This window comes from Podarcis erhardii (assembly GCF_964252035.2).
Source record: "Podarcis erhardii genome assembly, chromosome: 18".
Classification (NCBI taxonomy): domain Eukaryota; kingdom Metazoa; phylum Chordata; class Lepidosauria; order Squamata; family Lacertidae; genus Podarcis; species Podarcis erhardii.
Window position 1 is genome coordinate 2,640,301 of NC_138516.1, and position 15,553 is coordinate 2,655,853.

General features: G+C 47.7%; 1 protein-coding gene across 7 annotated transcripts in view; it reads left to right on the plus strand.

Annotated features, from left to right (window-relative positions):
- The first annotated feature begins 1,515 nt into the window (after nt 1-1,515).
- The window catches only part of CRTC1 (CREB regulated transcription coactivator 1), a 50,030-nt gene continuing 35,992 nt past the window's right edge, over nt 1,516-15,553 (plus strand). For 3 of the 7 annotated variants that reach the window (XM_081846193.1, XM_081846195.1, XM_081846196.1), the window contains exon 1: nt 1,516-1,709. In XM_081846193.1, coding sequence (XP_081702319.1) covers nt 1,581-1,709 — 129 coding nt within the window. In that variant the 5' untranslated portion in view covers nt 1,516-1,580. The remainder of the gene's footprint in view (nt 1,710-15,553) is intronic. The other 4 variants (XM_081846192.1, XM_081846194.1, XM_081846197.1 and 1 more) reach the window with 2 other exon arrangements.

Consider the following 15,553-nt stretch of genomic DNA (forward strand, 5'->3'; position numbering starts at 1 on the left):
TGGTGCCCCACAAGACGAAAAGAATCCGCTCCGCGAGTCTCTTCGTCTAGCGGTTTTTTCGTCTTACGAAGCAAGCCCATTGACGGCTTAGCGGATTAGCGCTATTAGCGGTTTAGCGGCTTAGAAAAAGGGGGGAAGGGGAAAAAACCCACAGGAACTCGTGATACATTTTCGTCTTGCGAAGCAAGCCCATAGGAAATTCGTTTTGCGAAGCACCTCCAAAACGGAAAACTCTTTCGTCTAGCGAGTTTTCCGTCTTGCGAGGCATTCGTCTTGCGGGGCACCACTGTATTGTTATACTGAAGCTGAGGCTCCAATACTTTGGCCACCTCATGAGAAGATAAGACTCTGGAAAAAACTCTTGACGTTGGGTAAGATTGAGGGCACAAGGAGAAGGGGACGACAGAGGCCGAGGCCGATGGACAGTGTTATAGAAGCGACCAAAATGAATTTGACGAAACTCGGGGAGGCAGTGGAAGACAGGAGTGCCTGGCGTCCTCTGGTCCGTGGGGTCATGAAGAGTCGGACTCGACTAGTAAACAACAACATATATTGTTAAATAAAACGATAAAATGTTCAGAGGCAGCCTGTCACTGAACCTCAGAATAAGCAGCCTCCCCTCTGCTGTGGCTTTTCATTTTAGTACCATCATTTGGGGGTAGACTGCTCCTGTCTGTGGAGGCTCCATTATACAGTATGGCTATCTCTTGTCAGATATGGAGCAACAAGAGCAGGGGGTGTGTATTGAAGGCTTAAACTAATCAGGAAATTGAGAGAGGGGGAGGTTTAATTATTTTGGGGGGGGGGTGGAGCCGGCCTACCAAGCCAGGAGGGCCTGAGAAAGGAGATAAAGCACTGCGCATGCGCTTGAGCGGGGAGGGGGGACGGACCACAAAAACAGCTTTCTGCGCCTGCGGCGAAAAGCAGCGGAGGGATGTGTATGATAAGAGACGAGAAAGTGCGGCGCATGCGCCTTGTCGCCTCGTTTCATTTCCCCCTTCGCTGCCGAGTCTGCGCGCTGTGGCTCTACTCGTCTCTCGCGAGCCAATCCCCTCCTCGTTTCCCACCTATTCTGCCCATTTCCAAGCTTGCGCGTGCGCAAAACCAACATCTCCCTCTCGCTTCCTCGCCGCCCACCTTTTTTGGTCTGCGCATGCGCGCTGCGCCTCGCCTCCCTCTCTTTCTATTTTGCGCGTGTGCGTTGTTGCATCCCGAGTTCTTTTCTCTCTCCGTCCAGCCCACTTCTCGCTCGCGCGTGCGCGCTGCGTCCGAGCCTCCGCTCCGCAAGCCGTCCTCCTCCTCCTCCCCCCCCCCGCTCCTTCTATTCTCCCCGTTCCTACGCCTGCGCAGTCGCGCGCCTGCGGGCGGCGCGTGCGCAGTCGGCCGCGCCGCCTCTCCTGCCAGCCCTCTCTGACTTTTCGCGCCTGCGCAGTCGCCCAGATTTTGCTTGTTTGGTTGGCGGCGCGGCGGCCAGGTGGGGGAGGAGGGAGTGAGGGCGCGTGCGCAGGCGCACTGGCGCCCGGAGCGGGAGGGGGCGGCGGCGGCGGCGGCGGCGGCGGGAGGGATGCGGACGGGGGAAGATGGCGGCCTCGTCGAACAACCCTCGGAAATTCAGCGAGAAGATCGCGCTGCACAACCAGAAGCAGGCCGAGGAGACGGCGGCCTTCGAGGAGGTCATGAAGGACCTCAGCCTCACGCGCGCCCACCGGGTGAGCCCGGGCTGAGGGGGGGAGGCGCAGGGCGGACGCCCCCTCAGGGAGGCAGGGAAGGAGGGAAGCCCCTCACGGCCGCCTCAGGAGGGAGGACGCGGGGTGGAGGCGGTGGGAAGAAGGAAGCCCGCGCTCGCCTCAGGTCCGTGAGGGGGAAATTAAGCGCCGTGGGGGGGGGGAGGGGGGGACGAGGAGGAGAAAGGAAAGAGGGGGGGGGATGGGATGGAGTCGCCTGACTGACTGACTGACTGAAGGGAGGGAAGCTTCAGCATCACTTCACACGTTTGGGGAATATTATGCGCGTGTGTATTTGGGAGGGGGGGGGGTCTTTGAGGGGTGAGGAAGAGGAGGGAGGGAAGGAGGAGGAGGATGAGGAAGAAGACCCCCCCCCAAGGAGGGAAGCTCAGCATCACCCCATCTGCGTGCGTGAAGGAAAACGTATACATACATACAGACATAGACACGCATACACAGGCATGCTGCCCATCTGGGTGTCTTTGAGGGGTGAAAAAGAGGAGAGAGGGAAGGAGGAGGAGGAGGAGGAGGAAGAAGACCCCCCCCAAAGGAGGGAAGCTCAGCATCACCCCATCTGCGTGTGTGAAGGAAACGTATACATACATACATACATACATATACACGCATGCACAGGCATGCTGCCCATCTGGGTGTCTTTGAGGGGTGAGGAAGAGGAGGGAGGGAAGGAGGAGGAGGAGGAAGAAGACCCCCCCCAAAGGAGGGAAGCTCAGCATCACCCCATCTGCGTGTGTGAAGGAAAACGTATACATACATACAGACATAGACACGCATGCACAGGCATGCTGCCCATCTGGGTGTCTTTGAGGGGTGAGGAAGAGGAGGGAGGGAAGGAGGAGGAGGAGGAGGAGGAAGAAGACCCCCCCCAAAGGAGGGAAGCTCAGCATCACCCCATCTGCGTGTGTGAAGGAAAACGTATACATACATACAGACATAGACACGCATGCACAGGCATGCTGCCCATCTGGGTGTCTTTGAGGGGTGAAAAAGAGGAGAGAGGGAAGGGGGGGGAGGAGGAAGAAGACCCCCCCCAAAAGGAGGGAAGCTCAGCATCACCCCATCTGCGTGTCGTATACATACATACATACATACATACATACATACATATACACGCATACACAGGCATGCTGCCCATCTGGGTGTCTTTGAGGGGTGAAAAAGAGGAGAGAGGGAAGGAGGAGGAGGAGGAGGAAGACCCCCCCAAAGGAGGGAAGCTCAGCATCACCCCATCTGCGTGTGTGAAGGAAAACATATACATACATACATACATACATAGACACGCATACACAGGCATGCTGCCCATCTGGGTGTCTTTGAGGGGTGAAAAAGAGGAGAGAGGGAAGGAGAAAGAGGAGGAGGAAGAAGACCCCCCCAAGGAGGGAAGCTCAGCATCACCCCATCTGCGTGTGTGAAGGAAAACGTATACATACATACAGACATAGACACGCATACACAGGCATGCTGCCCATCTGGGTGTCTTTGAGGGGTGAAAAAGAGGAGAGAGGGAAGGAGGAGGAGGAGGAGGAGGAAGAAGACCCCCCCCAAAGGAGGGAAGCTCAGCATCACCCCATCTGCGTGTGTGAAGGAAACGTATACATACATACATACATACATATACACGCATGCACAGGCATGCTGCCCATCTGGGTGTCTTTGAGGGGTGAGGAAGAGGAGGGAGGGAAGGAGGAGGAGGAGGAAGAAGACCCCCCCCAAAGGAGGGAAGCTCAGCATCACCCCATCTGCGTGTGTGAAGGAAAACGTATACATACATACAGACATAGACACGCATGCACAGGCATGCTGCCCATCTGGGTGTCTTTGAGGGGTGAGGAAGAGGAGGGAGGGAAGGAGGAGGAGGAGGAGGAGGAAGAAGACCCCCCCCAAAGGAGGGAAGCTCAGCATCACCCCATCTGCGTGTGTGAAGGAAAACGTATACATACATACAGACATAGACACGCATGCACAGGCATGCTGCCCATCTGGGTGTCTTTGAGGGGTGAAAAAGAGGAGAGAGGGAAGGGGGGGGAGGAGGAAGAAGACCCCCCCCAAAAGGAGGGAAGCTCAGCATCACCCCATCTGCGTGTCGTATACATACATACATACATACATACATACATACATATACACGCATACACAGGCATGCTGCCCATCTGGGTGTCTTTGAGGGGTGAAAAAGAGGAGAGAGGGAAGGAGGAGGAGGAGGAGGAAGACCCCCCCAAAGGAGGGAAGCTCAGCATCACCCCATCTGCGTGTGTGAAGGAAAACATATACATACATACATACATACATAGACACGCATACACAGGCATGCTGCCCATCTGGGTGTCTTTGAGGGGTGAAAAAGAGGAGAGAGGGAAGGAGAAAGAGGAGGAGGAAGAAGACCCCCCCAAGGAGGGAAGCTCAGCATCACCCCATCTGCGTGTGTGAAGGAAAACGTATACATACATACATACATACATATACACGCATACACAGGCATGCTGCCCATCTGGGTGTCTTTGAGGGGTGAAAAAGAGGAGAGAAGTGGTGGGAGGAGGAAGGCCGAGGGAGGGGGGTGAGAAAGGGGGTGGGGGGGTTGTATGCGCTTGGCTGGCATACCCCCCCTTCTTAGGAAGCCCAGAATACTCTCTCCTCAAGGCATGGCTGTCTTCTTTTAAAGGGAATTTTTTTATTCCGAATAGGATTCCTCGCAAGAAAAGGGAAAAGTTGACAGCTATACCTCAAGGGTGTGTGAGGTGAAATGATTGGTGTGGGGAAGTCCTTGAGGGGCAAGGAAAAGGATAGAGGAAAGAGTGAAGAGGGGGGAAGAGGGAGGGATGGGGGGTGTTGGCTGGCAGGCATCCCAGCTGACATCTCCTTAGAAAGGGGAGCCCTTCCTCTGCCTCTGTTGTGAGGGAGGGGGGGAATGGTAGTAGTAGGGTTTTGGGGGGCTGAGGAGGAAGATGGAGGAAATGGTGATGCCCTAACTGGTTGACACCCCCTTAGGGAGGGAAGCCCAGAATACCCTCAAAGTGGCACCTCTTCCTTCTTCCCCCCTTTCAGAAAGGAGAGTTGAAGGACTGCTTTTTCAATTATATCCTATTGGGGGGGTTGCTAAGAGGTTGACACATGATCCCTGTTTTCTCTATCCCTTCCCCCCCTTCCTAAAAAGGTAGTTTACATTTGAGGCAAATGGGGGTGCTTTGAATTTAGGGAACTGGTTACTTACCCCATTTTTCAGGATTTTTAAAGGCCATACACAAACACACCCCATTTATGGGTGTGAGGGGAAGGGTTATTGGCGGATGTGAAGGAAAATTAGCTATTTGGGGAAACGGGGTTAAGGGGGCAACAGAAAGAGAATTAAGTGGCCTCAGTTTTATGACAGAGGAAAATGGGGCTGTTCTGAGGGTGGGATAAATTGGGAGGAGTGACACCCTATTTTCCTTCTCCCCTCAGAAAAGATGTTAAAGCCTGTTTGGTGGTTTGAGGTTACAGTATTGACACGTGTGTGTGTGTGTGTGTGTGTGTGAGAGAGAGAGAGAGAGAGAGAGAGAGAGAGAATGAATGAATTTAGGATGTGATATCCCCCTTCCCATCCTTCAGTAAGGGACTAAAGGACTGCTGTCTCGATTTATGGGTGTGATTAGAAGGGGGGAAGTTCGTAGCTAAATGTAGCAGGACAGGAAACAGAACCCCCTCTCCCCACTTTCTAAATTCAGAAATGTGTGCCAGGTTGAGTGGGGATCAAGAATTGCCCTTCCTCAAACCTATGGGTCAGGAATTGAAATGGGGGATTAATACACAAAAGGGGAAGAACTGCTGTCTCCCCTCTTTCTCCCTGCTCAGAAAGGTTGTGTGTGTAGGGTTAAGGACCCCCCTTCTCAAATTATAGGGGAGGGGTCTGAAAAATTAAAGAGGGGAATTAGGTGAAGGGCACCCATAGGAATGGGTTGACACCTCCCCCCGAAGGAAACAAGGGGGGCAGTGACCATCCTGTCACCCAGTGCTTTGGAATTATTATATGAAAGGGAGCAGAAGAGAAATAAAAACACTGGGGGAGTGAGTGGAAAGGACCCCTCCAACTACTTGCAGAGGGGGTGGTTCTTTATGTCCTCTCCTTTTTCTGCCTGTGGGGTAAATGGGTTGGGTGACTCTAGCAAGCAGAGTGGGGCAACTCCACTTGCCCCCTTGCACCCCAGTAGAAAGTCTGGGACAGAATCCACCATCAGTTCAGTGGAACTCTTAAACTGGGGGGCAGGGGAGATAAACATTAAAAAGATAGTGTAGAGGTAAGTGGGATCTGATGGGAGAGGGACCTGAATAACTTTCCCTTCTCTGAAGGTTTGAGGAATTAATATATTGATGGGGAATATTGAGAGCAGGTTAATTACCCCCCCCCCCATATGTGAAGTAGACCGTTATTGGTGCATCCCTTCCTTTTTGATAGGTAAGGGAAGGTCTGCTCATTTCTACTCCCTTATGAGGAATGTGGGAAAGTTGTGAAGATGCTCTCCTGCCCTGATGTATAGGGGGAAGCATTAATAACCCCCCTCCCAGTTTATAAATTGGGGATGAAAACAAACCAGTGCTGCATATATGGGGTTAACTAAATTCTCCCGTTATTATGCTGTGAGTGGGAGTGGATAATTTACTCCCTTCTTGTTATCTGTACAGTATAATGAAAATTCTTAAGGGAGATTAAGAAGCCCTTTCCATTTATTTGCATGTGGGGAGGTCACCATGGGGGATTATTTTGGGGAGTGGGAACTGCTAATGAGCTCTCCAGTTCATGTCTGTGTTGAGGATTTAATGACCCATTTTCTATTATCATTATTTATTCTGCTATCCTGTATTTCTTAATCACCTTCTAAAATATTGGCTCAATGTGATTTACACATAAGATAATTAAAAACAGTGAAAAATACGAAAGCAACAAATGAATCAATTCTCCCTATAAGGGTGTGGGAGAGAATTGTGAGGGAGGGGTTCTGAATTATTCTCCCAGTGCTTGTGTGTTTTGTTATGGGTATATGAATACTTTTTCTTGCATTTAAATTTATAGCCCACCCTTCCACCCAAAGAAACCTAAGGGGTGTTTTTATTTGCAGGGGATTGTGGAATAAAAGGGTGTGCTGATTTCTAATTTAACATGGAGAATTGTGAGAGCAGGGAGTTTATGTAACCCCCTCCTCATTGTATTTGAATATCAGGTGTTGATAAAGTTCCCTTGTGTGCATGTGAGGGAAAGGAGAAAAGCTTAATAATGTGTGTGTAAATTGTTCCGAGGGGGGTGGCTAACCTGTAGCCCTCCAGATGTTATAGTCCGATGACTCCCATCAGCCACAAACGATGGAATCTGGAGGGCCACGGGTTAGCCACACCTCCGGTAAACGAAAGGTTTGTTTCTAAATCCATGAGCATGTCTTTGTGCATGTGTTCAGAACAGGGGAAATCATTAATAATATTTACTAATTTGAGAACTTGCAGCTGTCCAGTAAAGCCAATGCGAACCTTTTTTTTTTTTTAATGCTCAGTCGCAATGAAGAGATAACATATGACTCCTGTTAGCATAGATGCTGTTTGTTGGTGGGGGTGAGTCTGCTGCAGTTAATATTGTGTATGGTTGAGGAATTATGGTGGGAGTGCTTTGCGGACTCGGTGCCTTCTCTGATATGTGTGCTTGGGCTATGACCGGTTATCGTAATGCCCATGAGTGCACATGGATTGCGATCAAGTTGCTGCCTCTATCCAAGAGTAGGAGGGCACAAGCATTACATTTCTTCTGCAATAATGCCACTTTATTTGACCAGGTGGGGGGGGGGCTGGATTTGAGCAGCACATCCTCATGCCTTTCTTTCTCTGTGTGTAGAGCAGTTGAAGGCCGATACGGGCTCCTCATCACAGCACTTCAGCATTGCTAAAAATGTGCAGTGCGCACAATTCTTTAATGCACTAAGTTGTCTGGTTTAGTGTGGGCTTTCTTTGCTGTGGAATTTGAATTTAGTTTGTGTGGTGTGGCTGTTATTAATAAATAACAACAGTAATGATGCACCTACAACCTGGCACCTTACAATTCATTTTATAATGTTCTCTCTTATATGGCATTGTTGGCATTTTCTTACAAACGGTGGAAAGTTAATAGCTACCTCTGGGTTTAGGAGAGTCAGTTGTAGTGTGTTAGCCACTGTGCTCTTGCAAAGTTGATGGCACTGTTAACACACAAACACACCATGGCAAGAGAGCAATAGAGAGCTCGCCGCCTGGAGCTCCTTTCACCAACTTGCCTTCCTCCAGATGTGTTAGATTTCTTTGTCCGTCTATCCTGACCACTTCCCGCCAGTGCTAGAAATTAGCCAGGTGCCAGGCACGTTTTGCGACTGGTGCAGGTCCAGTTTTGGCCAAGTGAAGATCTCTGGATGCTAGGTTGGTGACTGGGCAAAGCAAAATGTCACTTAGAGAAGGATCTGAAAGATTTTCCTTAAAGCTCGAATTTGTTTTATTCTGGATTGTTTGATTTGATGTTTTAATGGGTTGTAAGCTGCTTTGAGATTTGTTTTTTTAAAATACAAAGTGGTATAGAAATGAAATGAATAATAATACTACCAATAATAATCACCATTGAGGGGGAAATGGTGCCAAGACATACCGTTGTGGTGACTGCAACCTGTTAGATTATATCTCTGCCTCCCACACTGGCTGCCGTGAATCAAACACCATCTAGAGCAGTGTTTCCCAACCTTGTGCCTCCAGCTGTTTTTGGACTACAATTCCCATCATCCCTTGCCACTGGTCTTGCTAGTCAGGGATGATGGGAGTTGTAGTTCAAAAACAGCTGGAGGCACAAGGTTGGGAAACACTGATCTAGAGGACCACAGGTTCCCCCATCCCTGACATTACCCTAGTTGGCATAGGGATCACCATCAGTTGATTATGCATATGGTCTGTTTCTTGATAGGAAGCAAGGCTTGCTTTTCAGTATCTAATGCTTAGGCACCCCCTGTATTAGTCGGGGTCACCCCAAAACAGACTGACACTGCAGCAGGGTTGGGTGCTGTCTCAAATCTTTCCAGTTAAGGGTAGAAAAAGGGGCTCTTAAGAACAGGAGACTAGCCTGCTGGGTCAGACTGGTGGCCCAACTAGTCCAGTATTCTGTTCTCACAGTGGCCAACCAAATGCCTCAGGGGGAAGGCCACAAACAATATCTGAGCACAAAAGCTCTCTCCCCGCCCCCCAATGGTTTTCAGCAATTAGGATTCCTCAGAGCCTCCAACTGTAGAGGCACAGCATAGCAATCATAGCATGAATTTGTCTCTTGGATTCCCCCAGCCCCACATATCAAGCATACAATCGTTGGCCTGTATTTGGGTCAAGTGGGCAGCCGGGCTTTTGTTCTTTTTGGGCTGCTGGTGATCATTACATCTTTTTTTTTTAAAAAAAATAAAAATTGGGGCCAATCCAGATTAAGGCACTGAGGATGCGATGACTGAGTTTGGGAGATAACATTTTGGAGCAGAAGGAGGAACAGTGAGGGTAGCAATGAAGCTCAATCTTCACTGCTGATTGAGTGTGTGGGGGTGTCCCTTGGGAATATGTGTTAGTCGGCTGATGCAGCGTAATACCCATTTAACATATTCTCTCTAAATTCATTTTCATCTGCTGGGCAGGATCGGCAGTCTAAGCACGCTCCCTTTAACGCTGCTGTCTCTGTCACAGGTGCTGCCTTGTAAAGCTTTGTGGAAATGTCATGTCGTCTCAGAGGGTCTGGGTTCAAGGGGCTTTTGCTACGTAGGGCCAAGGGTCGGCAGAGTAGCCTTTGCCTGCTCGGGGACTGCAGCACCCATCAGCTGTGCAGCTGTGGATGATGGGAGTTGTAGTCCAAATCATCCAAAAGGTGTGAAGTTGATGCAGACAAGTTAATAGCTAGTGACTCTTTCTGAATTTCTCACTGCCCTCACACTGGGGCAGACTATTGCAGAAGAGCAGGTGTGATAGATATAAGAGATTTTAAAAGGAGCTGTGGTGTGATGTTCTGTTGCAGGGGGTGAGTGTTTATTGGGTGATGTTTTCACATTGGGCTGACAGTATAGTGGTGCGTGTTCCGTTTCAGTGTGCCAGTACATGGAAAGAATATCTTTTATGCACCCTTGAGCCTGTAGTATTCTCTCTCCCTTGCCTCTACAAATGTGGTACCAAAAGAGACCTGGTGAAATTATTCTGCATTTGCAGAACCGGTGTGTGACAGGGGTCTCTTCTGCCTAGCAATCTGTTCTCATTCCTGCCACCTGCACATTGAGTCAAGATGTGGGGGTTGTGGTGGCAAATACCCCATGGATAATGTCCCTGCTGCACCTTAATTGGCGCCAAGGGCTCTAAAGCACACCTCTTCCAGCTATGCCTAGTCTCTTGCGGTTTGGGCAAAAACACGCAACTACAAATTATAGTGTGATTATGGAGGTTGTGCCTCCGGCCTGGTCTTCTACCGAGGCACTATCTGTCATAGGTGGTTTAAAAAACGAAATCACCCTTCTTTCATCTGCCATTCCCTTACGTGTGCAAGGAATCGCAGGTGCTTTTGTACATGTGTGTGTGTGTGAGAGAGAAAGAGACAGAGAAAGAGAGAGAGCGCAAAATGAAATTATAATAGGCCAGGAACAATTGAGCATAGTGTTGATTCTGTCAAAAAGAAGTTTCCTCTTTTGACTTCCTGGTGTTGGGATAGTGTCAATATTTGCTTTTCAGAGGTTCGGAGATAAGCCTAGATATGGAACAAAGATTACATTTTACTTTTTTTCTATATTTTTTTGTCAATGGCTCTTTGGCTGAAATTGTGGATGGACCTGGGTGGTATCAGGTGTTTGGTGACTGAAGTGGCCTAACCCTTCTGTTGACTTTGGATCTGTTGTTATTCTGATAGCAGAACTTTTGAAGAGTCAGCTCCATCATTGAATTCTACCCTGCACCCCCCCCAATGTGCCCCAGGGGTTCAGTCCTCTTGATCAGCTGTTAGTTTTGCCAGAGACACACTCTGAGGAGGGGTAGGGACATAGAGGGCCAAGCCCGCCTCCAAAGTTGTCACATGGCGGACTTGCTCTGCACCCGAACTAGGGAAGTTTTTAATCACTGATGTTTTAATGTATTTTTAATCTTTTGTTGGAAGCTGCCCGGTGACTGGGGAAACCCAGCCAGATGGGCGGGGTATAACTAATAATAATACAGTAACAACAACAACATGCTTCTGGATGCCAGCAGCTGTGAAATGCAGGAGGGGAGAGTTGCTCTTATGCTCAGATCCTGCTTGTGGGTTTCCCAGAAAAGTCACCTGGTTGGCCCCTGTCAGAAGAGGAGGCTGGACTAGGTGGGCAGTGGGGTCTGATCCAGCAGGCTCTTTGACCAAGGAGAAGAGTCGGTGGAAGAAGATTGGAAAAAAATTAAAGTTTATCTTCAGAAATATTGTAAAATTAAGGAATGTTAGAAAGATGTTGGAATAGAATTATGTGGTTTTAGCAGAAAAGATATAAAGGATTAAGTAAAAATAATTTGGTGAAAGAAGAGAATGCAAAATCACAATATATTAAGATAAATTATTAAGATAAAAACAAAGCTGGAAAGGATTTGCTGAAATATCTAACTGAATTAGAATACAAAAATGGGAGGTGTGAGGAGGTCAAGGAAGTAAGCGAATGAAAACAAGTGTTGTAAAGGTTTGATCTGTTTTTTTTTCAACTGTTTGTATTTTTTCTGTCTTTTCTATTTTCCTTTTTTTCTTTTTTCTTTTTTCTCTTTGTAATCTGTAAAATCTGAATAAATATTATTAAAAAAAAAAACATCCAGCAGGCTCTTCTTATGTTTGGCAGTTGAAGGGAGCCTGGTGGGCTTGAAGGAGAAAGGCTGCCACTCGGTGGAGTATCTGCTTTGCACAACTTCCCTGCTTTGATCTTTAGCATCTTCAGGTAGGACTGGGCAAAGACTCCCTGCCTGGAACCCTGGAGATGTGCTGCTGCTAGTCAGTGGAGACAGCGCTGAGTGGGATGGATGACTCTGTATCAGGCAGCTTCCTATCAGTGTTAAGAATTTCCCAGGTGCCAGGAGAAATGAACTAGATAATAAAATTAACAACAATAAAATGATTCTCCTTGCCCAAAAAAGAGAAGGTGCCTTGACATTCCATTGTGGCGACTGCAACCTAGGCTTAAGGTGCCAGTTAGCATACCTAGCTGCATTTCTAACACTGCTGTCTATGTTCTTCTGGGACAGTAGCTTCCTATTGCAGACCCCTTATTTACAGATATTCTGCCCAGGCTGCTTATATTTTCCAGCTAGCTTTTCACTCTGGAGGCTGGTTTCTTTGTCTTGATACCTGTGGAAACATCATGGATGAAGTATGTAGCTTGCTTTCCCTTCAAAGTAGCCTTTCCCAATGTGTGTGTTTGTACACACACACACAAAATAAAATAAATGCCAGGAACATCTGGAGGGCACCTGGTCGGGGACGGTTCATCTAGGCAAAATAGTCTTTGTCACTGATGACTGTTTATGTTCTGTTCCTGTTTGAGATGTCTGCAGGCAGAGCAGATGGCTAGTGGGAGAAGCTTTGCTATGCTGCTAGCTTTGCCCTTAATTTAAAGAAAAATAATAACAATCATTTAAAAGGGAGCAACCACGTACGCTTTAGCACTCTGGGAATATTTTAATGGTATCAAATAATGATGGTCAGCGGAGAACGACCAATCAGTGTGCTAATAATAAAAAGCAATAACAATGGTAATTAGCAAGCCAAAATCTCCTGTTCTGGAGAGTAGGATTCAAATCAATGGCTTCAAGGTAAAAGAAAGGAGAGTCCGACTAAATATCAGGAAAGTTTTCTGACAGTAAGAGTTGTTAGTGGAACAGTCTGCCCTGTTCTCCTTCGTTAGAGGTTTTTAAGCAGAGGTTGGATGGCCCTCTGTCACGGATGATTTAGTTGAGATTCCTGCATTGCCGGGCGTTGGACTAGAGGACCCTTGGGGTCTCTTCCAACTGTAATTCTATGGAAAGGAGTGCTGTGCCATTGTATGTGAGGTTCAGTTTTCAAAAATTGGACTGGCAAAAATCTGCCTCCCCCCCCCCCCCGCCTCCTGGAAGAAGTGATAACTTTTTCATCACTAAACTATGGAATTTGTTCTTGCAACGGGCACCAAGTTGTGTGGCTTTAGAAGAGGATTAGACATGTTCATGGAGGACAAGGCTATCAATAGCTATTAACCACAATGGCTGAGACTTACAAGTGGGGAGAGCACTGCTGTTGAGCTCGTCTACCTTGAGGGCTTCCTATTTGGGCACCAGGTTGGCTGCTGTGAGAACAGGATTCTGGACTAAGTGGGCCCCTATGGCTTGATTCATTTTGTAACATGATGGCACCATTGATGACAAATGAAGCCTCATTCCGAACGCAAGAAGAGATTACACACCTTTTGTGTAGGCATCTGAGGTACACTCCTCGCCAGGGATGTGGTGGCTTTTTTTGGTAAACTTTCTCATGCGTATACAAGTAACTTGCATAAAGTAATTTGCATTGGAAGATTTTCCTGAAGCCCTTGAGGGCAATCTAATTTAATACATTTATTTTACTTGTCTTTAGCAAAGGAAAGCTACAGCCTTCAAAACCGCCAAGCTTCCCTCATAGCGTCTTTGAAGTGGGCACTGTCTGTCCATTGTTACTCATGAAGTTAGAAAAAGGTAGAAATTCTATGAGGAAATTAAAGCCCTGGAAAATCCTCTGTTTTGGAAAAGTTATTGCTCCCTACCTTGCTGTACTCTAACCCTGGCTGTGTCCAATTGATGAAGGACTACCTCTGGTTGGAAGTTTTGGGGTTAGGCATCCCCTTTCCAACAACACTATGGAGGTCCCGAGCCTCAAAGAGGTTAGATTGGTTTCAACTAGGGCCAGGGCCTTTTCAGAACTGGCCTTCACTTGGTGGAACACTCTGTCACAAGAGACTAGGGCCCTGCGGGATTTGACATCTTTCTGTAGGGCCTGCAAGATGGAGCTGTTCTGCTGGGCCTTCGGCTTAGACTCACTCTGACCCTTGGCTTTTTTGCTGGCCCATGTAGGACCAGCATGGATAACTGGCACGGGTGAATATCTGATGTTTCTTCCCTTTATGGTCTTGATTTATGGGCTACTACTAAAATGAGGCTGCATTTTAAGCTGTATTTTAATTGTTTGTTTGTTGTTGTTGTTTTTCTATTACGTTTTATTGTAATTTATATTTGGTGTTAGCCACCCTGAGCCCCGGCCCTGGCTAGAGAGGGCGGGGTATAAATAACAATTTATTATATTATAATTATGTTCTGCCATAGCTCTTATTGACTCTTGCCTGGCAAGATTGGGAGGGCTGGCAGCAGTTGTCTCAGCAGTGCAGGGGGAGGGTTGCTTTCTATTTTCTTTAACAGCTACAGCCTTGTGAACAGTTCTGTACACTTTTGCCAAGAGGGTGCAAAAAATATGAGAGAGAAAGGTGTCTTCCATGTGGGGCAGTGGGGAGTGCACAAAGCACTGCACACACAACAGATTTCAACTCAGCACTAATTCCAGGTTACAGATAGGTAGCTGTGTTGGTCTGCCATAGTAAAAACAAAAAATTCCTTCCAGTAGCACCTTAAAGACCAACTAAGTTAGTTCTAGGTATGAGCTTTCGTGTGCATGCACACTTCTAGAACTAACTTAGTTGGTCTTTAAGGTGCTACTGGAAGGAATTTTTTGTTTTGACTAATTCCAGGGCACTTCATAGAACCATAGAGTCGTAGAATTGGGAGGGACCCAAAGACTCATCTAGTCCAACCCCCCTGCAATCTAGGAATCACAATTAGAGAATCCCTGACCTGACAGATGGCCATCCAACCTCTGCTTTAAAACCTTCAGTGAAGGAGAATTCGCCACCTTCCCAGGTAGTCAGTTCTGTTGTTGAAGAGTTCTTGCTGTCAGAAAGTTCTTCCCAATGTTGAGTCGGAATCTCCTTGTCATTTGAATCCATTGCCTCGAGTTCTCCCCTCTGGAGCAGCAGAAAACAGTCTGGCTCCATCTTCTGTGTAGCAGCCTTTCAGGCATCTGAAGATGGCTCTCATATCATGGACATGATCTTATTTCTGTACAACATCCTTTGCTAACCTGGTGCCCTGCAGGTGTCTTTGGCTCCCGGATCTCATCACCCCCTGCCAAAGATCTCCAGAACACCAGCTTGGCAAAGGCATTGCCACGCAATAGTGTTTTTCAGGAGAACCTGTAGTTCAGTTGTAGGAACAATGCCTTTGCATACAGGTGGCTCCAGCTTCAATTGTTCCTTAGTAATTCCAGTGAAATGATCTCTCAGGTAAATGATGATGGAGGAAGTCCTTTCCTCCCCTTGTGTCCCTGGCTAACAGTCAGAGTAGACAATACTGGCCTAGGTGGATGTAGTCTGTCATGGTATAAAGTAACTTCTTTTGTTGTTATCATCTCAGAATTTAAGATGCTGGTTTATGGGAGCTGAGGGAGGGAGATTTGACTTAAAGCACTGTGGGCTTTTAAACCTTGAGACTGAGGGCTGATTGTGTCCTTCCAAGCCTCTATCTGGTCCTTTCTAACACTCAGTGTTAGAAACTCAGATAATATAAGCCAGACACCAAATGGCTCCTTAACCCGGGGTTATAGTCACCAAAACGGAATACCTGGTTGGCATTTTGGGGCCAGACTGCTCGAAAGTCATATTTTTCAATACAACTTTTTGGTTCCTGAAATTCATTCTGATTGTGCAGATAAAATAGAACAGGTGTGTGGAAACAGTTCATACCCAAGGATCTCCAGGCACACA